Consider the following 17,626-nt stretch of genomic DNA (forward strand, 5'->3'; position numbering starts at 1 on the left):
CAGAAAACATACAAGACCTGTGAAATAATAATAATAATAATGAAAGATTTATTATTATTGCTGGTTTTGTTAATTTGTAAAACATTATTACCCTATTGTTTTCCTATGGCCTTTGATCGCAAGTATGAATGGTTTCACCTCTGTTGGCCTTGTATTTATACAACTGTGTGTATATATATATATATAGCCTGCAAAAAAGTAGAGCCTGCTCAACAATTATTCTAACCAAAAGTACATTCACAAGTAAGATGTCTAACCAGCATAAACAATCTGGATGGTAGGAATAGGCAATGACCATATAAATAAAACAATAAAAATTATTACTAATGTATATGATGTAACTAAACAAAGGAAAAGGAAACAAAACCAGTGAGAAGCAGGACTTAACTACACAAAGCAATCACTCAACCAAAACACGGGACACCCAGTATTAGTTATACAGTATATCATTTGAAAGGATGCGAAGCAAACAAGAAATTAACAAGACAAAGGGAACCAAAAGGTTAATATAAAGCAGGAGGAAACCCCTCATAAAGCCTCCAGGAGTAAATCAAAGTCTAAATGGTAAAAGAAGGGGTCCTGCTCATGCTAGTGCTGATGTGCTGGAGGAGCACAACCTGTAAATGTGAGTTACTTTACTTCCTGGTTTGGAGTAATGATGTGCTCTATGCACACTACTGGTGATGATACAGTATATTTCTTTAATATTTTTTCCATAACTCTTCCCAGAATTGTACCTTTTTAAAATTGTGTCACAGAAATGCACTGGATCTTCTAATGCATATACTGTATATTGTATAGCTGTCTCTTCTTTGGCCAGGTGAGGAGGTTTTTTTTTCTTTTTTGTGATAATTCTTGTGTGTATTGGGGATGGTTGTTGTTGTTTGAAAAAAGCAAGAACAGTTCTCTCTCTGTCTCTGTCTCTCTCTCTTTCTTTCTCTTTCTTCTCAATTCATCCATCAATCCATCTTTTTAATAACTTTGAGGGATACAGCTCCCAAACCACCACCCAACACTCCACAGCTGTCATAGAGTAAACTCACGCTTCTAAGACTAATGTAAATAATCTCACATCAAGTTACACATTATCAATGAAAACAGATATAAACTCCTCAAATTATTGCACAAATTTAGAAAGCAAAATTAATTGTGAAAGTCAAAATACAGTGGGTAACAAAATTGTTAATTCAAAAGTTTAATGGTTTTTATTTTTTAAATTATATATTCACATTTGACCTTTACAGAATGGGCCCAATTAGTTGTGCATTTCACTGTGAATTGAATTATACTGATTTGAATGAAATTTTCACATATCACAATACAGTAATCCCTCCTCCATCGCGGGGGTTGCGTTCCAGAGCCACCCGCGAAATAAGAAAATCCGCTAAGTAGAAACCATATGTTTATATGGTTATTTTTATATATTTTAAGCCCTTATAAACTCTCCCACACTATTATAAACATTTCACGCACAATTATATAGCATAAACCCTTTGTATTCTCTTAGATATTAGGTAAGACTCGTTGAAATTATGTATGTAAACACAGTTTACACACAGTAAAACCTAAATATTATTTTAAAGATATCGAGAGTCTCTGATATCACATATGTTACAGCCATTACGACAGACAGGCCACCATCAATAAATACGTACAATGCAAGAAAAATTGTATACAGTAAAATGTGTGTACAGTGACACTAAACTATGTACATGTAATAAGTACTGTACGTAAATAATTAATTATGGTTACTCACCAACAATGACACGACGACTTGTCCGATAACGATGAGTTTAATTTTACTGCACAACAAAGGATAGCGTTACAGCTCTTCTAAAGGAGCCTCTTCAGGCGGCTGTTTAGCACCGCCGTTGTTCTTCTTCCATCACTCTTCAATCCAAATTCCTAAAGCAGATTCCATCCAGGCTACTGCCTTACAACGTCCACTTGCAACTCATTTTGCGCCCTAGTTAAAAGACACTGCGGCCGTAGATCTTATATGCTATTCCTCCTTTTTAAATAAAAAGAATCGTGGACTCATTTATGCTGTAATGGTGTCCTGCAGCGGTGTAGCTGTTTCCTTCCTTCAACATATCCAAAACTTTTACCTTTTCTGCAATCATTTGCATCTTCTGTTGGCGCTTGTGCACGTTAATGTTGAATGAGTGAGATTAGACTTCCTGGTTAATGCAACGCTCCGTCGCTGAGCCAATCAGCAGCACACAGGAACTTAACCGCATGATTGGGTAGCTTCTCAGCCATCCGCCAATAGCGTCCCTTGTTTCAATTCAAATGCGTCCCTTGTTTCAATTCAAATGGGCAAATCAACTGAGGAAGCACACGTACTGTAGACCGCAGACATCCGCGAAGCAGTGAAAAATCCGCGATATATATTCACATATGCTTACATTTAAAATCCGCGATGGAGTGAAGCCGCGAAAGACGAAGCGCGATATAGCGAGGGATCACTGTAATTACTTCTGAATGCTTTAATTAATTGTTTGTATAGGCCAAACAGGATGATATAATAAGGTAAAATAATATTTAGAGATTAACAAAATGATTTTACAAATAACAGATAGGGGCCAAGCACAGGAAAGTGCTGGTCCTATTGCTTTACTATTTGTTAGTCACATTTTGTTTAATTTCTGCAGTCTTTAAATCAAAGCAGAAGAATAGTGAGGTCTATTTTCCAAGATACTTTACCATAATGCTACTGTTTCATATAGTGACATCATTGGGTAGAGATGGGGGCATCTAAATAGATAGTATAAGTAGAATAAATTCCTTAAGTGACAGATTTTCATGAGTCACTTATTTTTACTTATTATGAATGATTTATAGGGTCATTACTAATTGAAGTATTAGTGGTTTTTATTCTTATGTCTTGCATAAAAAAGAGCTATGTATGTAATAATGAAACAGTGAGGGGATACTACTCTCTTTAATAACAGAACTTTGTCTTATGAAGGCACAAGCCTAATCTCTTGAATAGTTCAAGTCAAATATTTCATCCCCTACGTGCAATGCTTTTCATATGTTCATTACACAAAAAAATTTACCAAACTTGACTTAAGAACAATTAACCTGCATTTAACCTGCACAGCTATCTAAAAACATTCACTGAGAATCTAAGGGCATTAAAAGAAAAAAAAACCCACAAAAACAGTCTTTACTCAACTTTCTGAAATACCAAAATAAACCATTTTGTTTATTGTTTCAGTTAAAACATCTAACACAAAAAAAAGATATTGTAAAGGAATAAAAGTTTTTCATTTTTACCTTGTATGTTTTGGGGTTTAACTGCATTTTTGAAGTCACAAATTTCTTCCCATTTTTCTCGAACAGCCTCTGGAGTCATTGGTTCATTTTTCTTTCTTACAATACGTCCCTGTGTTCGCTCCCAACGTACTAAAGAAAACAAAATAGAAAAAGTGTTTTTTAAAAAGCATTTTTTCCTATAAAATGCTCACAAAATTTAATATATACATTCCCATTCAATTGTCAGTAACTTTTAATAATTTACATGAAAAATATTGTCAAAACTACATAATTTTGATAATAATACAATTCAAAACTAAATCTCAATAAATAGTTGTAACTTCCTTAAAATTATGCATGTCCATTAAAACATTTGCTCATAACCACAAAATAAAAAATGTAATGAGTTAGACTAGAGGAGGAAGCTGTAAATGTGTGTTTCAGATATTAATAACAAACATAGCAAAATTAATACAAGTATATCTGTATATATACACAGTATATAAGGTATGAAATACACCATGTTTTTGCTACAGATTGTACAATATCACTTTTTTCTTTTTGCAATAATAACAGTAAAATACTGGCCAATCTGGCAATACAAGGCTCAAGGTTGCTTTATTTAGTCATGTTTACACAAGAAAACATTAAATTTGCCTTCTCAGTTGCATCTTACAACAAGACAGAAAGAAATGAAACAAAACAAACAAACACACAACAGGTTAAGGTAAGGCAGTTTGATAATACATATTTACAAAAAATTGTTACAGGATACATATAAAACCTTAATTATTTTCTCAGATATTCCTTATTAAAAATATGTATGGCACTAGGAAGAAAGGAATTTCTAGAGCGATTTGGGTAGGTTTTCAAAGTAACTATCCTTCCTGATATACTGAAGTTAAGTTCTACATATAATGGATGTTTGTTGTCAGTTCAGAATTTTTCAAGTTTCTTTAGCATTGTCCTCTGACACACACTTGCAAGATCATCTACATCAGTCCCAATAACTTTAGCTGCTGGAGCTTTTTAAATTTTGGTTTGTTAGACCACTACACCAGGCACCTTGACTGTTTGTGAATGATTTAAAAGAAAGTCTTGAATCTATAATGTGATAAATGTGTTTACATTCATACTATTCAGTTTTCCAATCAGTATGTGAGGCTGTATGGTACTGAATGTTGAAGAAAAATCCAGAAATACAGCTCTGACATATGTACCAGGCTGATCAAGAAAAGTATAGATTTGATGTAGAGGTGAGTGCCACTGGTCTGTAGTCATTCAGACAGCTTGGCCTGGAAACCTTAGAAACTGGGGTAATGACTGTTTCCACAGCTTAGGTACAATGACACAGGTCAGAGACTGGTTAAAAAGCAAATGAAAAACCAGAGAGCTGCATAAAGTAGGACTTTCAGAGCTGACCTGATATGCAGTCTGGCCCCACTGCCCTGTTTATTGTAACCCGCAGCAAACCTTTCTCCACTTTAGATAAACTGAACCCTATCACAGCAAAATTATTGGTGTTTTTATAAAGCATCTCCTTTACTTCTGCAATTTGGGTGCTGAAATCGCTTGTTTCAAATCTGGTAAAAAACAAAAAAAGTTATTAAGTTCATCTGCTAAAAGCTTCTGGCCTTTGTCAACTGCTTCACACTCTTTTTAGAACCCAGTCCTGTGATTGTCTGTAGGCCTTTCCAAACCTGCTTTGAATTGTTATCATTAAACCACCTCTTGATCTTTTCCCCATACATCTTTTAATTTTGTTTGATTAACATTTTAATCCTTTGCTCTAAAATTTGTTTTTGCATGTTGTTACTGTTACCAATCCAATATTTTTTTTCTTTATCAGTTTCTAAGGGCTACTGTATTTGTATCAATGCAGTTCATTTTGGATGTTGATCTAAAAAGAACATAAAAAGAACATAACATGACCAAACTGCTTCCTTTTTATTCAATGGAAACAAACAAAAAATATTACTTCAAGTGTAAATTTGTTTAAAACCAGAACATTTTAAGCAAAGGAACTGCAGTTGTACAAATAAAAAAATATCAGTCATAACAAAGATAATAAAATATGTCTATATACCTCAAACAAAAAGTATGCGTAACAAACGTTTTTAAAATTTTGACATGAAAAAGCATTATTTTCCTGACCAATCAACCATAAAAAAATGCAGTGCTAAATTTAAAAAGATATCTCTTATGCTAAATTTCACTTATTTATTTAACTGCCTCACCTTTAACGACTTCAAAAACAAAAATCACTACCTACTGGCTCTTACAAATCACCCGGTTTTCTCACTGTTGCATAAAAGGCATTATTTTATTTTTTTTTTTTTTTTAGAAAAATTAGTACTTTATGTTTCACAAGTGTCAGTCTACATTACATTAGTGACAAACAGCTTCTTACTCTGTCAAATTAGCCAAAAATTAAGGTTTAAATGTTTAAAATAAAAAATGTGAATATTGAAATATATTTAGGTTAAAAATTCTAGGTTTGTACTTTGTGTGCTTTTACAAAAATAATAAAAATATTTTTATGCTTTTTCAAAGTACATTTGTAAAGCATGAAGTTACTATGACTCTTTACTCTTTAAAGACTAAGACAAATGTGACACTTCAAAACAAAGCAGCCCTTCACAAAAAAGGTATTCTCTGTGTGCATAATGTGACATGATCTGAGAGAAAGGAGAAACAATATTGCATTATAATTATCATAAGCTGCGGTGGGCTGGCGCCCTGCCCGGAGTTTGATTCCTGCGTTGCGCCCTGTGTTGGCTGGGATTGGCTCCAGCAGACCCCCGTGACCCTGTAGTTAGGATATAGCGGGTTTGATAATGGATGGATTATTATAAGTATTATCATTAAGTATTTCCTCTATTTTATAATTATTTATCATTTATTTTATTCTCATTTATTTTATCATTTATTTATTTATTATTATAATTTATTTTAAAAAAAATCTGTAAAATTGGCTTGAGTGTTATATAAAAATACTATATTAACGCACAATATAAGACAAAATGTAATACAAGGTACAAGAAGCTTAGGTGGTTTAATAGGGTGTGCAGAAGAGAATAGATAAGTGGACTGCACATAAAACTAAAGCTAAGGCTGGCCGAGGGATCTAAATGAGCATTGCTATCACTGAAAATGTTTTTTATGATAGTGATTTTAAAGCCACTATAATAATAAAAGTAAAATCATAAATATGTCAGATATTTTCCATTGTTATTATTGAGAAAATAAATCTACTTTGGCCTTCTGAGATGGTTGCTTAACTATAGCAGCAAGTCAGGGATCTCTGAATTGAGAAGTGAACTTTAAGGGGCTCAGGAGTTGAGCAACAGTTTTAAAGTAATGGAGAAGTACTTTTACATTGATGGATTAAAGACTGGGGGCAGCACGGTGGTGCAGTGGGTAGCGCTGCTGCCTCGTGGTTAGGAAACCCGGGTTCGCTTCCCAGGTCCTCCCTGCGTGGAGTTTGCATGTTCTCCTGGCGTCTGCGTGGGTTTCCTCTGGGTGCTCCGGTTTCCTCCCACAGTCCAAAGACATGCAGGGTAGGTGCATTTGCGATCCTAAATTGTCGCTACTGTGTGCTTGGTGTGTGTGTGTGTGCCCTGCGGTGGGCTGGTGCCCTGCCCAGGGTTTGTTTCCTGCCTTGCGCCTTGTGTTGGCTGGGATTGGCTCCAGCAGACCCCCCATGACCCTGTAGTTAGGATATAGCGGGTTGGATAATGGATGGATAGATTAAAGACCAGGGGCCTCATGTATAAACGGTGCGTACGCACAAAAATGTTGCGTACGAATGTTTTCACGCTTAAATCGCGATGTATAAAACCTAAACTTGGTGTAAAGCCACACACATTTTCACGGTAGCTCCAACCCTAGCGTACGCAAGTTCTCCGCTCGGTTTTGCAAACTGGCGGCACCCAGCGTCAAAGCAGTGCTACTGTTCCTGTGTGGTTACCCTTTCTTTTTTAGATCCACATCCCTGACGCGGCTTTATCATATACACTGAAACTAACTGAATATTGTTTATTAGTTTAAGGCATCTGATTGTAATTAACCCGTAACAATATAATGGTCCACAGAATGGTCAAACTATTCCAAATACCACAGCTGCTTTAGCGTTGTTACTCTCACTGCACCTTCTTCTTCTTCTTTCAGCTGCTCCTGTTAGGGGTTGCCACAGCGGATCATCTTTTTCCATATTACGCTCACTAAACCACTCGGAGTATTTATATCACTATATCCAAGTGGGGAATCACAAATCTACAGCAGTTGACTAGAAAGAGAATTATCGGTATACAGCATCAAGCACACGCTGCCTCAGCCATGCTGGCTATTGAACTGCTCTCACACGACAAATGCTTCAAAGCCTTTCCTGTACGGACCTAGCGGTTCAGAAACAGTTTCATCCCAAGAACTATAAACGGACTCAATCAGTCCATCAAGCGCTCCTTGTAGAACGGTTTGTACTTATAAGACAATTATCTCACTTGCAATACAGTTACAGTATAATATTGCACAACCTGAGCCACTTTATAAAACACATATTTACATATGATGAAGATATCATTTTTAAGATGAAATGAAGCAAAATATGTTTTATTATATTATACAGATAAAACTTTAACTTCATTTAAATAATCTATATTGTTAATAATTAAACATGTGAGGTCACAGTGTCGCTGCGATTGCAAGGATCTGGCGCTCCGTTCATGGATTGTTCCTGCCTCGCTCGGTATTCTTGCTGGTGCTGGCGCAACACTGGATGGATAGATGGATGGCAGTTGGGAGATCTGGGTTCGCTTCCCGGGTCCTCCCTGCGTGGAGTTTGCATGTTCTCCCTGTGTCTGCTTGGGTTTCCTCCAGGCGCTCCGGTTTCCTCCCACAGTCCTAGTGTGTGCTTGGTGTGTGGGTGTGTGTCCTGTGGTGGGTTGGCACCTGCCCAGGATTGGTTCCTACCTTGTGCCCTGTGTTGGCTGGGATTGGCTCCAGCAGACCCCCATGACCCTGTGTTCGGATTCAGCGGGTTGGAAAATGGATGGATGGATAATTAAACACATACTACAAAGATATTTCAATGTTCCTTGAAAGTTTTGAAGAATCGGCGTTCTAAGCTTACAGATGGTTTAATGTCTATTATGGAGCTGATTGTATGGCGATTGGGTATTTGGAGAAAGAAAGGTAAGGACAGGAATTGGGGGTTAGTACGTTTGAAAGAGACAGTACTGCTGCAATAAATTACTTCATCAAAGGTCACGCACGCAGCAAGCATCTTGCGTGAGGCAGGAACAATCACTGCGCCACTGTGTTCCCATATTTAATAACATGAAATGATATCACGTATACATCTCAGTATTTTAATTATTCAGAGAGGTGTAATATGACGAATGTAATGGATTCTGTGTCCTGTCGGAGGAAGAGAAAGCCCAGAAGCACGTAGTGATTCACACACATAGAGCACATAGATCAAATACAAGACAAAGCATTTAACGTGCTACTTTAGTTACTAGTAAACTAGTAAATTAAACTATTTTAAGATGAAGTTTATGATGTTCTACTTTAATGACAAAATAAACTACATGATTAAAGTGGAAATTTCGAGATTAAAGTTGACATTTCGTGCTTTTTTCCCCACTGTGCCTATTTTTTTTTCTCCATACCTTAATAAGCTTTCATATAACACTGAGATGGTGGGCTACAACTTGCCTTTTCACAGCGACATCGATATGTGACAACTTCTTTATTATTTTGGACACTGTGCGACTTTGTGAACTTGAGCTTTCGAGTTTCTCCGACACGTTACGTCACTCGATCAACTTCCTTTTGTTGTTTATACCACTGTTAAAACCAACAAATAGTAAGTTTTTCCTTGCCTCCACTTGGTATTCGCTGAAATTCTTCTATTTTTCCCCGTGCTTTTGCCATTGTCTTTTCACAGAAGGCTGTGCTTAAGGGCTATTTATAATGATTTGCATATTCAAAGAGGCATAATTCTGGGAGGAGCTGAGGCGGGACAGCAGGCGCGTGCACATGCGTTACTTTTCACGCTGACCGGGATTTATGTAGCGGAAGAACGTGGAAGTTGGCGTACACATAGATTTATGCATCTGGATTTTTTTGTGCGTAAGCACATTTCTGCTTTTGTCTGAACGCCATGTTATAATGTGAATTCTACACACGGCGTTATACATGAGGCCCCAGAAGTCCACATGACCGTCATCATCAAGTCCTTCCATGAGAACCCTGAATACAATGAAGACTGATTGAGGTCATTTATGTTAGGTAGAATGCCTAGAGGGGGCTGGGCGGTCTCATGGCCTGGAACCCCTACAAATTTTATTTTTCTCCAGTGGAGTTTTTTTTGTTTTTTCTGTCCTCCCTGGCCATCGGACCTTACTTTTATTCAATGTTAATTAGTGTTCTCTTATTTTAATTCTTATTTTGTCTTTTTTTTCCTCTTTCTTCATCATGTAAAGCACTTTGAGCTACATTATTTGTATGAAAATGTGCTATATAAATAAATGTTGGTGTTGTTGTTTAGAGGCGTGCTTAAGGAAACAATGGAAATCTGCAAAAGCAAATCTGTAAAACACAGCAATATTTCATGACATTTCTAGAGTAACATTATGCAAAAATTAGCACTAGGTGAAACAAACAATAAACATTCTTATTAATTAGAATGTCAGTTTTTGCATTTGAATAAGACTTTTTAAAAACGAATAATCATTCAAATAAAATACTTGCTGATTATTATAATAAAAAACTCAGATGTTTCCTCTGTGAAGTAGGTATAGACTCGTAGTGCTTTAATTTATATATAAGACAGACGCATATAGTCATGTACATCTTATCACATCTAGGAGAAAAGAAGGCATAGCTGTGGAAATAAACTGTGTTTGGGTTTCTAATGTGAAGTATACTGTTGTATTGATTGGTAAACTTCATCAAAGTGTTTTTTGCAGCAAATCGACTGCATTCATTGGTGACCTTGTTCGACAAAAGTTCTCCTGTCAATTTGCTGTGCAGCCAGCTTAGACAAAACCCCATGATACTTTGATACTTTGCAAGACCAGCATGACATCACAGAGGTATAGCTGCTGATGTTGGATTTCACTGAACTCAAGGTGAAGTGAAGTCATTGACATTCAATCACCATTACAGTAATCCCTCGCTATATCGCGCTTCGACTTTCGCGCCTTCACTCTATCGTGGATTTTATATGTAAGCATATTTAAATATATATCGCGGATGTTTTGCTGGTTCGCCGATTTCTGTGGACAATGGGTCTTTTAATTTCTGGTACACACTTCCTCAGTTGGTTTGTCCAGTTGATTTCATACAAGGGACGCTATTGGCAGATGGCTGAGAAGCTACCCAATCAGAGCACGTATTATGTATTAAATAAAACTCCTCAAATATATTGTGAGCACGGGGGCTGTTCGCATCTCTAGAAGACACGGCCGCTCCTCAAAAAACGCTGAAAGATTACCTCCACAGTGCTCCCTTCTTTGCAGGGCTTACATGTGGCTGCTTTGCAAGCAATATGCTTCCCGCATGGTTCTTCGCATACTTAAAAGATCAAACAGCACGTATTGATTTTTGATTGTTTGCTTTCCTCTCTCTCTCTCTCTCGCTCTGACGGAGGGGGTGTGAGCAGAGGGGCTGTTCGCATACTGGCCTAGAGGATACGGACACTCCTCTAAAAAATGCTGAGAAATGGTTGCTCCCTTCCTTGCAGCTACTTTGTCCAGCGGTGCTTCGCATACTTAAAAGCCAAACAGCCCTATTGATTTTGGACTGTTTGCTTTTTTCTCTCTCTCTTTCTGATGCGCACTCCTTTGAAGAGGAAGGTATGTTTGCATTCTTTTAATTGTGAGACGGAACTGTCATCTCTGTCTTGTCATGGAGCACAGTTTAAACTTTTGAAAAAGAGACAAATGTTTGTTTGCAGTGTTTGAATAATGTTCCTGTCTCTCTACAACCTCCTGTGTTTCTGTGCAAATCTGTGACCCAAGCATGACAATATAAAAATAACCACATAAACATATGGTTTCTACTTCGCGGATTTTCACCTTTTGCGGGGGGGTCTGGAACGCAATCCCTGCGATGGAGGAGGGATTACTGTAGTGCAGTACAGACAGTGCAAAGAGTTTTCAGCTCCATTTTCTCTTTAATCACATCACTTTGTGAACGCATAGAATCCTGCCCTTGTGAAAGACTGTGTTTTTAGGTGTCATATTTGTTTGAGTTTTCATGTGTTTTTTAGATAGATAGATAGATAGATAGATAGATAGATAGATAGATAGATAGATAGATAGATAGATAGATAGATAGATAGATAGATAGATAGATAGATAGATAGATAGATAGATAGATAGATAGATAGATAGATACTTTATTAATCCCAATGGGAAATTCACATTCTTCAGCAGCAGCATACTGATACAATAAATAATATTAAATTAAAGAATGATAATAATGCAGGTGAAAACAGACAATAACTATGTATAATGTTAAATGTTAACGTTTACCCCCCCGGATGGAATTAAAGAGTCGCATAGTTTGGGGGAGGAATGATCTCCTCAATCTGTCAGTGGAGCAGGACAGTGACAGCAGTCTGTCACTGAAGCTGGTCTTCTGTCTGGAGATGATACTATTAAGTGGATGTAAGCAACAGTGCATACATTATGAGCATTTTACGCAAAGAAAAAAGCAAAAGTATTAATATCATAAATATAAAAAAATAATTAAAAAGTGCCAATGTACATATAGCATCTAGAATTTGTAACCTATGTTCGAATATACACTTGTTTTTAATATGAATATTCAAACCTTAATTTTTGACTAGTCTGACAGCCTTATAATAGTATTTCTTGGTAGCAAGATTTTAAAAAGAGACCCATTAGTGAAGATTGGAAGTATAACAGACAGATAATCCCAATCATCTGTAAACTCGGATTATAATGCCCTACCTTTTTCTGAAAAATAGATTAGTTGAAATGTGAACAAAATAACAAGGAACTGGCAATAAAGTTCTTCAAAAGGGGAAACCAAAAGAAGAGTCTTGAAAACAGGTGAAGTTCAAGCCACAAAAGGCCAGAAATCAAAGCCAATATGTGAGGCAACAGTCGAAGCAGAGAATATGCAGGTCCTGGCTATAACTAGATTTACCTTTGCTAACTACCTAAATCGTTTAATTCTTCATGGAGAGTTTTTTTTCTTCAAAAGACTGGATATTGGATCATTCATGTCACCGTGACATCAAACCCAAGTGACACATTCACATGGTTAGCAACCATGTCATTGTCAAAAACATCCTTGAACTGGTGAAACAAAATGGTGACATTGCAGTAAAATAATAAATATGTAATCTCAATATAATCATGAGGAAAAAAAATAACCATTCATAAAACTGATACGCTAAACCCCTTTGCCAGTTTACATAAAAGTACACCATTGTTTCTTGATGAACTCCAATTAACAGATTATAGTAGATCATTCTCTAAATTCTACGTGAATTTAAATACTGAAATAAAAGTAGTATTAACTTTGCAAGATAGTGAAAGTCAGAGCTTTACGTAATACTGGTTTACGAAATATACAAATAAGCATTTAGAATGGGTTCCATCACCGAAGATAAACATTTTAGGCCTGGTGAATTAGTTATTAGGACGGGCTGTGATGGACAAGTACCCTGTCCAAAGCTACTGACTGGTGCATAGTGCTGTAGAAACAGCTTACAGCTACCCACAACCCTTAATTAGACTAAGGCTAGGGAATGTTATGCAAGATATTTTGGTTCTAGGAACAATACTATATTGCGTTTCGACAATTCCACATTTATCTCTTAATGCTCCAAAGGTGATAGGAATCTTTAACACCGTGCCCATTTTTATACATTGCTGTACAAGGCCAATTGCCTTTAAATGTATTTTTTTTCATTTCTTTTGGTATTATTATTATTATTAATGTTATTATTATTATAGATTAACAAAATGCACAGAATAATATTTTTCAAAATTACAGTAACATATGCCCAACGATTATGAGCATGACATAGTAAATTTTTAGAAACAGCTGTACTTTTACACACAGACTGCTTCCAAGCATCTATCAGTATCATGGGCATTATAATGAGCAGTTCTTACTATCTTTACAAGATTTCAGAGTAAGGGCTACTCTTTGCTATACAATGTGATACACTGCACCTAACATTTCAGAGGACAGACTACCCTCTGCTGTTCAATTAGATGAACTATGCCTAAGTTTCAGTTAAACTTTTTCAAAGCTAACATTGATACCAAATATTGAAAGGGTACAGAAAATAAATCATTTGGCCATTTTAGGCAAATCAGATGGAGTTTTTTCAATAGACACATGTACATAATGGTGGTGATAGGGAACTCTACTTTATAAAGGTGTAATTATGCTGCAATATTCAGTGCCAGGTTTGCTGTCTTCAAGAACAACATGTGCTCAATATTTTGGAAGGCTGGAATAAACTCTTTGAAAACAGCAATAAATAAATCACTGGAATGCCTAATACATTTTGAAGATTGAGAGCTTTTTGGAACTTCACATGTCATATTCTGTAATGACTGTCAATGGAGAACAAATTAAACACATGACCAATAGATGAGTGTTGTTTTGTTGTTATTTTCTCAAGGAGCAAAATGATAATAAAAATGCCAAACAAAAAGTTAAACAAACCTAGTACTTAATACTAATTCATTTTTATGCAAAGAAAAAGAATTTCATATTTTCTCAGTGCTGAAAATGAAAAAGCTCTTCCACTGAAGTCAGTATGCACAGCCTCAAGTACCAAAAGGCACCAGGAATGAAAGCTAGCCTAAAGTGGATATTTAGGCACATGTCCTGAGATGGTAAACTACAACTTTTAAAAGCTACTAGACAGCTAAGTAAATCATTTTCATTTGTTTATTTATTATGTTTAACTGCTGTACTCTACCAAAGATCAGAAAAGTTTTTACAAAGTTTTAAATCCAAATTATATACAGTACTTTCTCACTCATAACTATGAACCTTACCAAACACAGGTATTATCAGCCATGCATCTTCTATCAGTTAACAGTATTAGAACTCAATTTGACAGTTAAACTATACAGTTTAAAATATGTATCCAGAAATCATACAGTATACTGCACTAAATACTGAAATGTTGAGTACAATTAAAATAACGTAACACTAAATTACAAGGGGACCTTAACTGGTATGTCACTGCTCTTAGTAAATCAGAACACGGACTGCTTCTAAATGTTCATGTTGTTAAAATAGTAAGTGATCAATCTTGAAGGAATTATAAGTACCAATTTTGCAAACAACAATATGTGCTAAATGTGGAAATATAGTTCTGCATTGCTATGTAAGCTTAAAAATATATCACAGGCTATATATATATATATATATATATATATATATATATATATATATATATACACACACACACACACACACACACATATTTAGTAGTTAGAATACAGCGGGTTGGATGATGGATGGATAGATGAATGTAATACAGTGGGGCAAAAAAGTATTTAGTCAGCCACCAGTCCGTGTTGCCCAGCGACAGCCCCAAAACATCACTGCTCTAGAGGAGATCTGCATGGAGGAATGGGCCAAAATACCAGCAACAGTGTGTGAAAACCTTGTAAAGACTTACAGAAAACGTTTGACCTCTGTCATTGCCAACAAAGGGTATATAACAAAGCATTGATGAACTTTTTTTATTGACCAAATACTTATTTTCCACCATAATTTGCAAATAAATCCTTTAAAAATCAGACAATGTGATTTTCTGGATTTTTTTTCTCATTTTGTCTCTCATAGTTGAGGTATACCTATGATGAAAATTACAGGCCTCTCTCATCTTTTTAAGTGGGAGAACTTGCACAATTGGTGGCTGACTAAATACTTTTTTGCCCCACTGTATATATATACCAGTAATGGTGCACTGCACGATAACGAGCAGTGAATAAACTTGACTTGAGCATTCATAGTATTCATCCTCTTTCTCTGTACATTTAGCATTCGTTTGCTCAGAGGTTGATGTGCTTGCTGCTTTCTGAGCCGCTCTTTTTTTTTCCCACCCTAGCAGCCCGCTGCTTCACTTCTTTTGTCTGCATCTTTTCGCGTTAAAACTGATTGAAGTTAGTTTTTGTGTTGCAATTACTTAGTACGTTTTCTTTAATTTTTCAATTAATCTGGCACTTAAGTCTTCAATCTGCCTCAAGAATGATTAGCGAAGGTGGTAGGGAATGAGAACGGCACCCGTACGCATGCGCCGTATGGCTGCCCTACTGTGCGCTGCCAAGAGCTAATTCTACAATAAAATAAAATAAAAATAAAAAGAGTAATAAAATCATCACCCCAAAAGAGGATAGTAGACGTCACGTAGTATATGTGTACCAAATTTCAAGTCAATAGGTGAAACGGTTTGCGAGCTACAGGTGATTTAAAATCCTGGACAGACAAACGAAAAGCCATGGTAGAATATTATAGAAGAAGATATGTAATTTATATATATATATATATCTATGCACATATATATCTATGCACATATACAGTTAGGTCCATAAATATTTGGACAGAGACAACTTTTTTCTAATTTTGGTTCTGTACATTACCACAATGAATTTTAAATGAAACAACTCAGATGCAGCTGAAGTGCAGACTTTCAGCTTTAATTCAGTGGGGTGAACAAAACGATTCCATAAAAATGTGAGGCAACTAAAGCATTGCTTTAACACAATCCCTTCATTTCAGGGGCTCAAAAGTAATTGGACAAATTAAATAACTGGAAATAAAATGTTCATTTCTAATACTTGGTTGAAAACCCTTTGCTGGCAATGACAGCCTGAAGTCTTGAACTCATGGACATCACCAGATGCTGGGTTTCCTCCTTTTTAATGCTCTGCCAGGCCTTTACTGCAGCGGCTTTCAGTTGCTGTTTGTTTATGGGCCTTTCTGTCCAAAGTTTAGTCTTCAACAAGTGAAATACATGCTCAATTGGATTAAGATCAGGTGACTGACTTGGCCATTCAAGAATTTTCCACTTCTTTGCTTTAATGAACTCCTGGGTTGCTTTGGCTGTATGTTTTGGGTCATTGTCCATCTGTATCATGAAACGGCGCCCAATCAAGTTGACTGCATTTAGCTGGATTTGAGCAGACAGTATGTCTCTGAACACCTCAGAATTCATTCGGCTGCTTCTGTCCTGTGTCACATCATCAATAAACACTAGTGTCCCAGTGCCACTGGCAGCCATGCACGCCCAAGCCATCATACTGCCTCCACCGTGTTTTACAGATGATGTGGTATGCTTTGGATAATGAGCTGTTCCACGCCTTCTCCATACTTTTTCTTGCCATCATTAAGGTAGAGGTTGATCTTGGTTTCATCTGTCTAAAGAATGTTTTTCCAGAACTGTGCTGGCTTTTTTAGATGTTCTTTAGCAAAGTCCAATCTAGCCTTTCTATTCTTGAGGCTTATGAGTGGCTTGCACCTTGCAGTGCACCCTCTGTATTTACTTTCATGCAGTCTTCTCTTTATGGTAGACTTGGATATCGATACGCCTACCCCCTGGTTGTTCACTTGGTTGGCTGTTGTGAAGGGGTTTCTCTTCACCATGGAAATCATTTTGCGATCATCCACCACTGTTGTCTTCTGTGGACGTCCAGGTCTTTTTGCGTTGCTGAGTTCACCAGTGCTTGCTTTCTTTCTCAGGATGTACCAAACTGTAGATTTTGCCACTCGTAATATTGTAACAATTTCTCGGATGGGTTTTTTTCTGTTTTCGCAGCTTAAGGATGGCTTCTTTCACCTGCATGGAGAGCTCCTTTGACCACATGTTGTCTGTTCACAGCAAAATCTTCCACATGCAAGCACCACACCTTAAATCAACTCCAGGCCTTTTATCTGCTTAATTGATAATGACATAATGACGGACTTGCCCACACCTGCCCATGAAATAGCCTTTGAGTCAATTGTCCAATTACTTTTGAGCCCCTGAAATGAAGGGATTGTGTTAAAAAAATGCTTTAGTTGCCTCACATTTTTATGCAATTGTTTTGTTCACCCCACTGAATTAAAGCTGAAAGTCTGCACTTCAACTGCATTTGAGTTGTTTCATTTAAAATTCATTATGGTAATGTACAGAACCAAAATTAGAAAAAGTTGTCTCTGTCCAAATATTTATGGACCTGTGTGTGTATATTATATATATACTAGCAAAATACCCGCGCTTCGCAGCGGAGAAGTAGTGTGTTAAAGAGGTTATGAAAAAGTAAAGGAAACATTTTAAAAATAACGTAACATGATTGTCAATGTAATTGTG

At 36.4% G+C, this 17,626-nt stretch overlaps 1 protein-coding gene across 1 annotated transcript in view; it reads right to left on the reverse strand.

Annotated features, from left to right (window-relative positions):
* hsd17b4 (hydroxysteroid (17-beta) dehydrogenase 4) overlaps nt 1-17,626 on the reverse strand; it is a 228,134-nt gene that overhangs the window by 163,740 nt on the left and 46,768 nt on the right. Inside the window, exon 11 of the mRNA XM_051929986.1 lies at nt 3,283-3,411. Within this exon, the coding sequence (XP_051785946.1) occupies nt 3,283-3,411 (129 nt within the window). The remainder of the gene's footprint in view (nt 1-3,282; nt 3,412-17,626) is intronic.

This window comes from Erpetoichthys calabaricus, chromosome 7, assembly GCF_900747795.2.
Source record: "Erpetoichthys calabaricus chromosome 7, fErpCal1.3, whole genome shotgun sequence".
Lineage (NCBI taxonomy): Eukaryota > Metazoa > Chordata > Cladistia > Polypteriformes > Polypteridae > Erpetoichthys > Erpetoichthys calabaricus.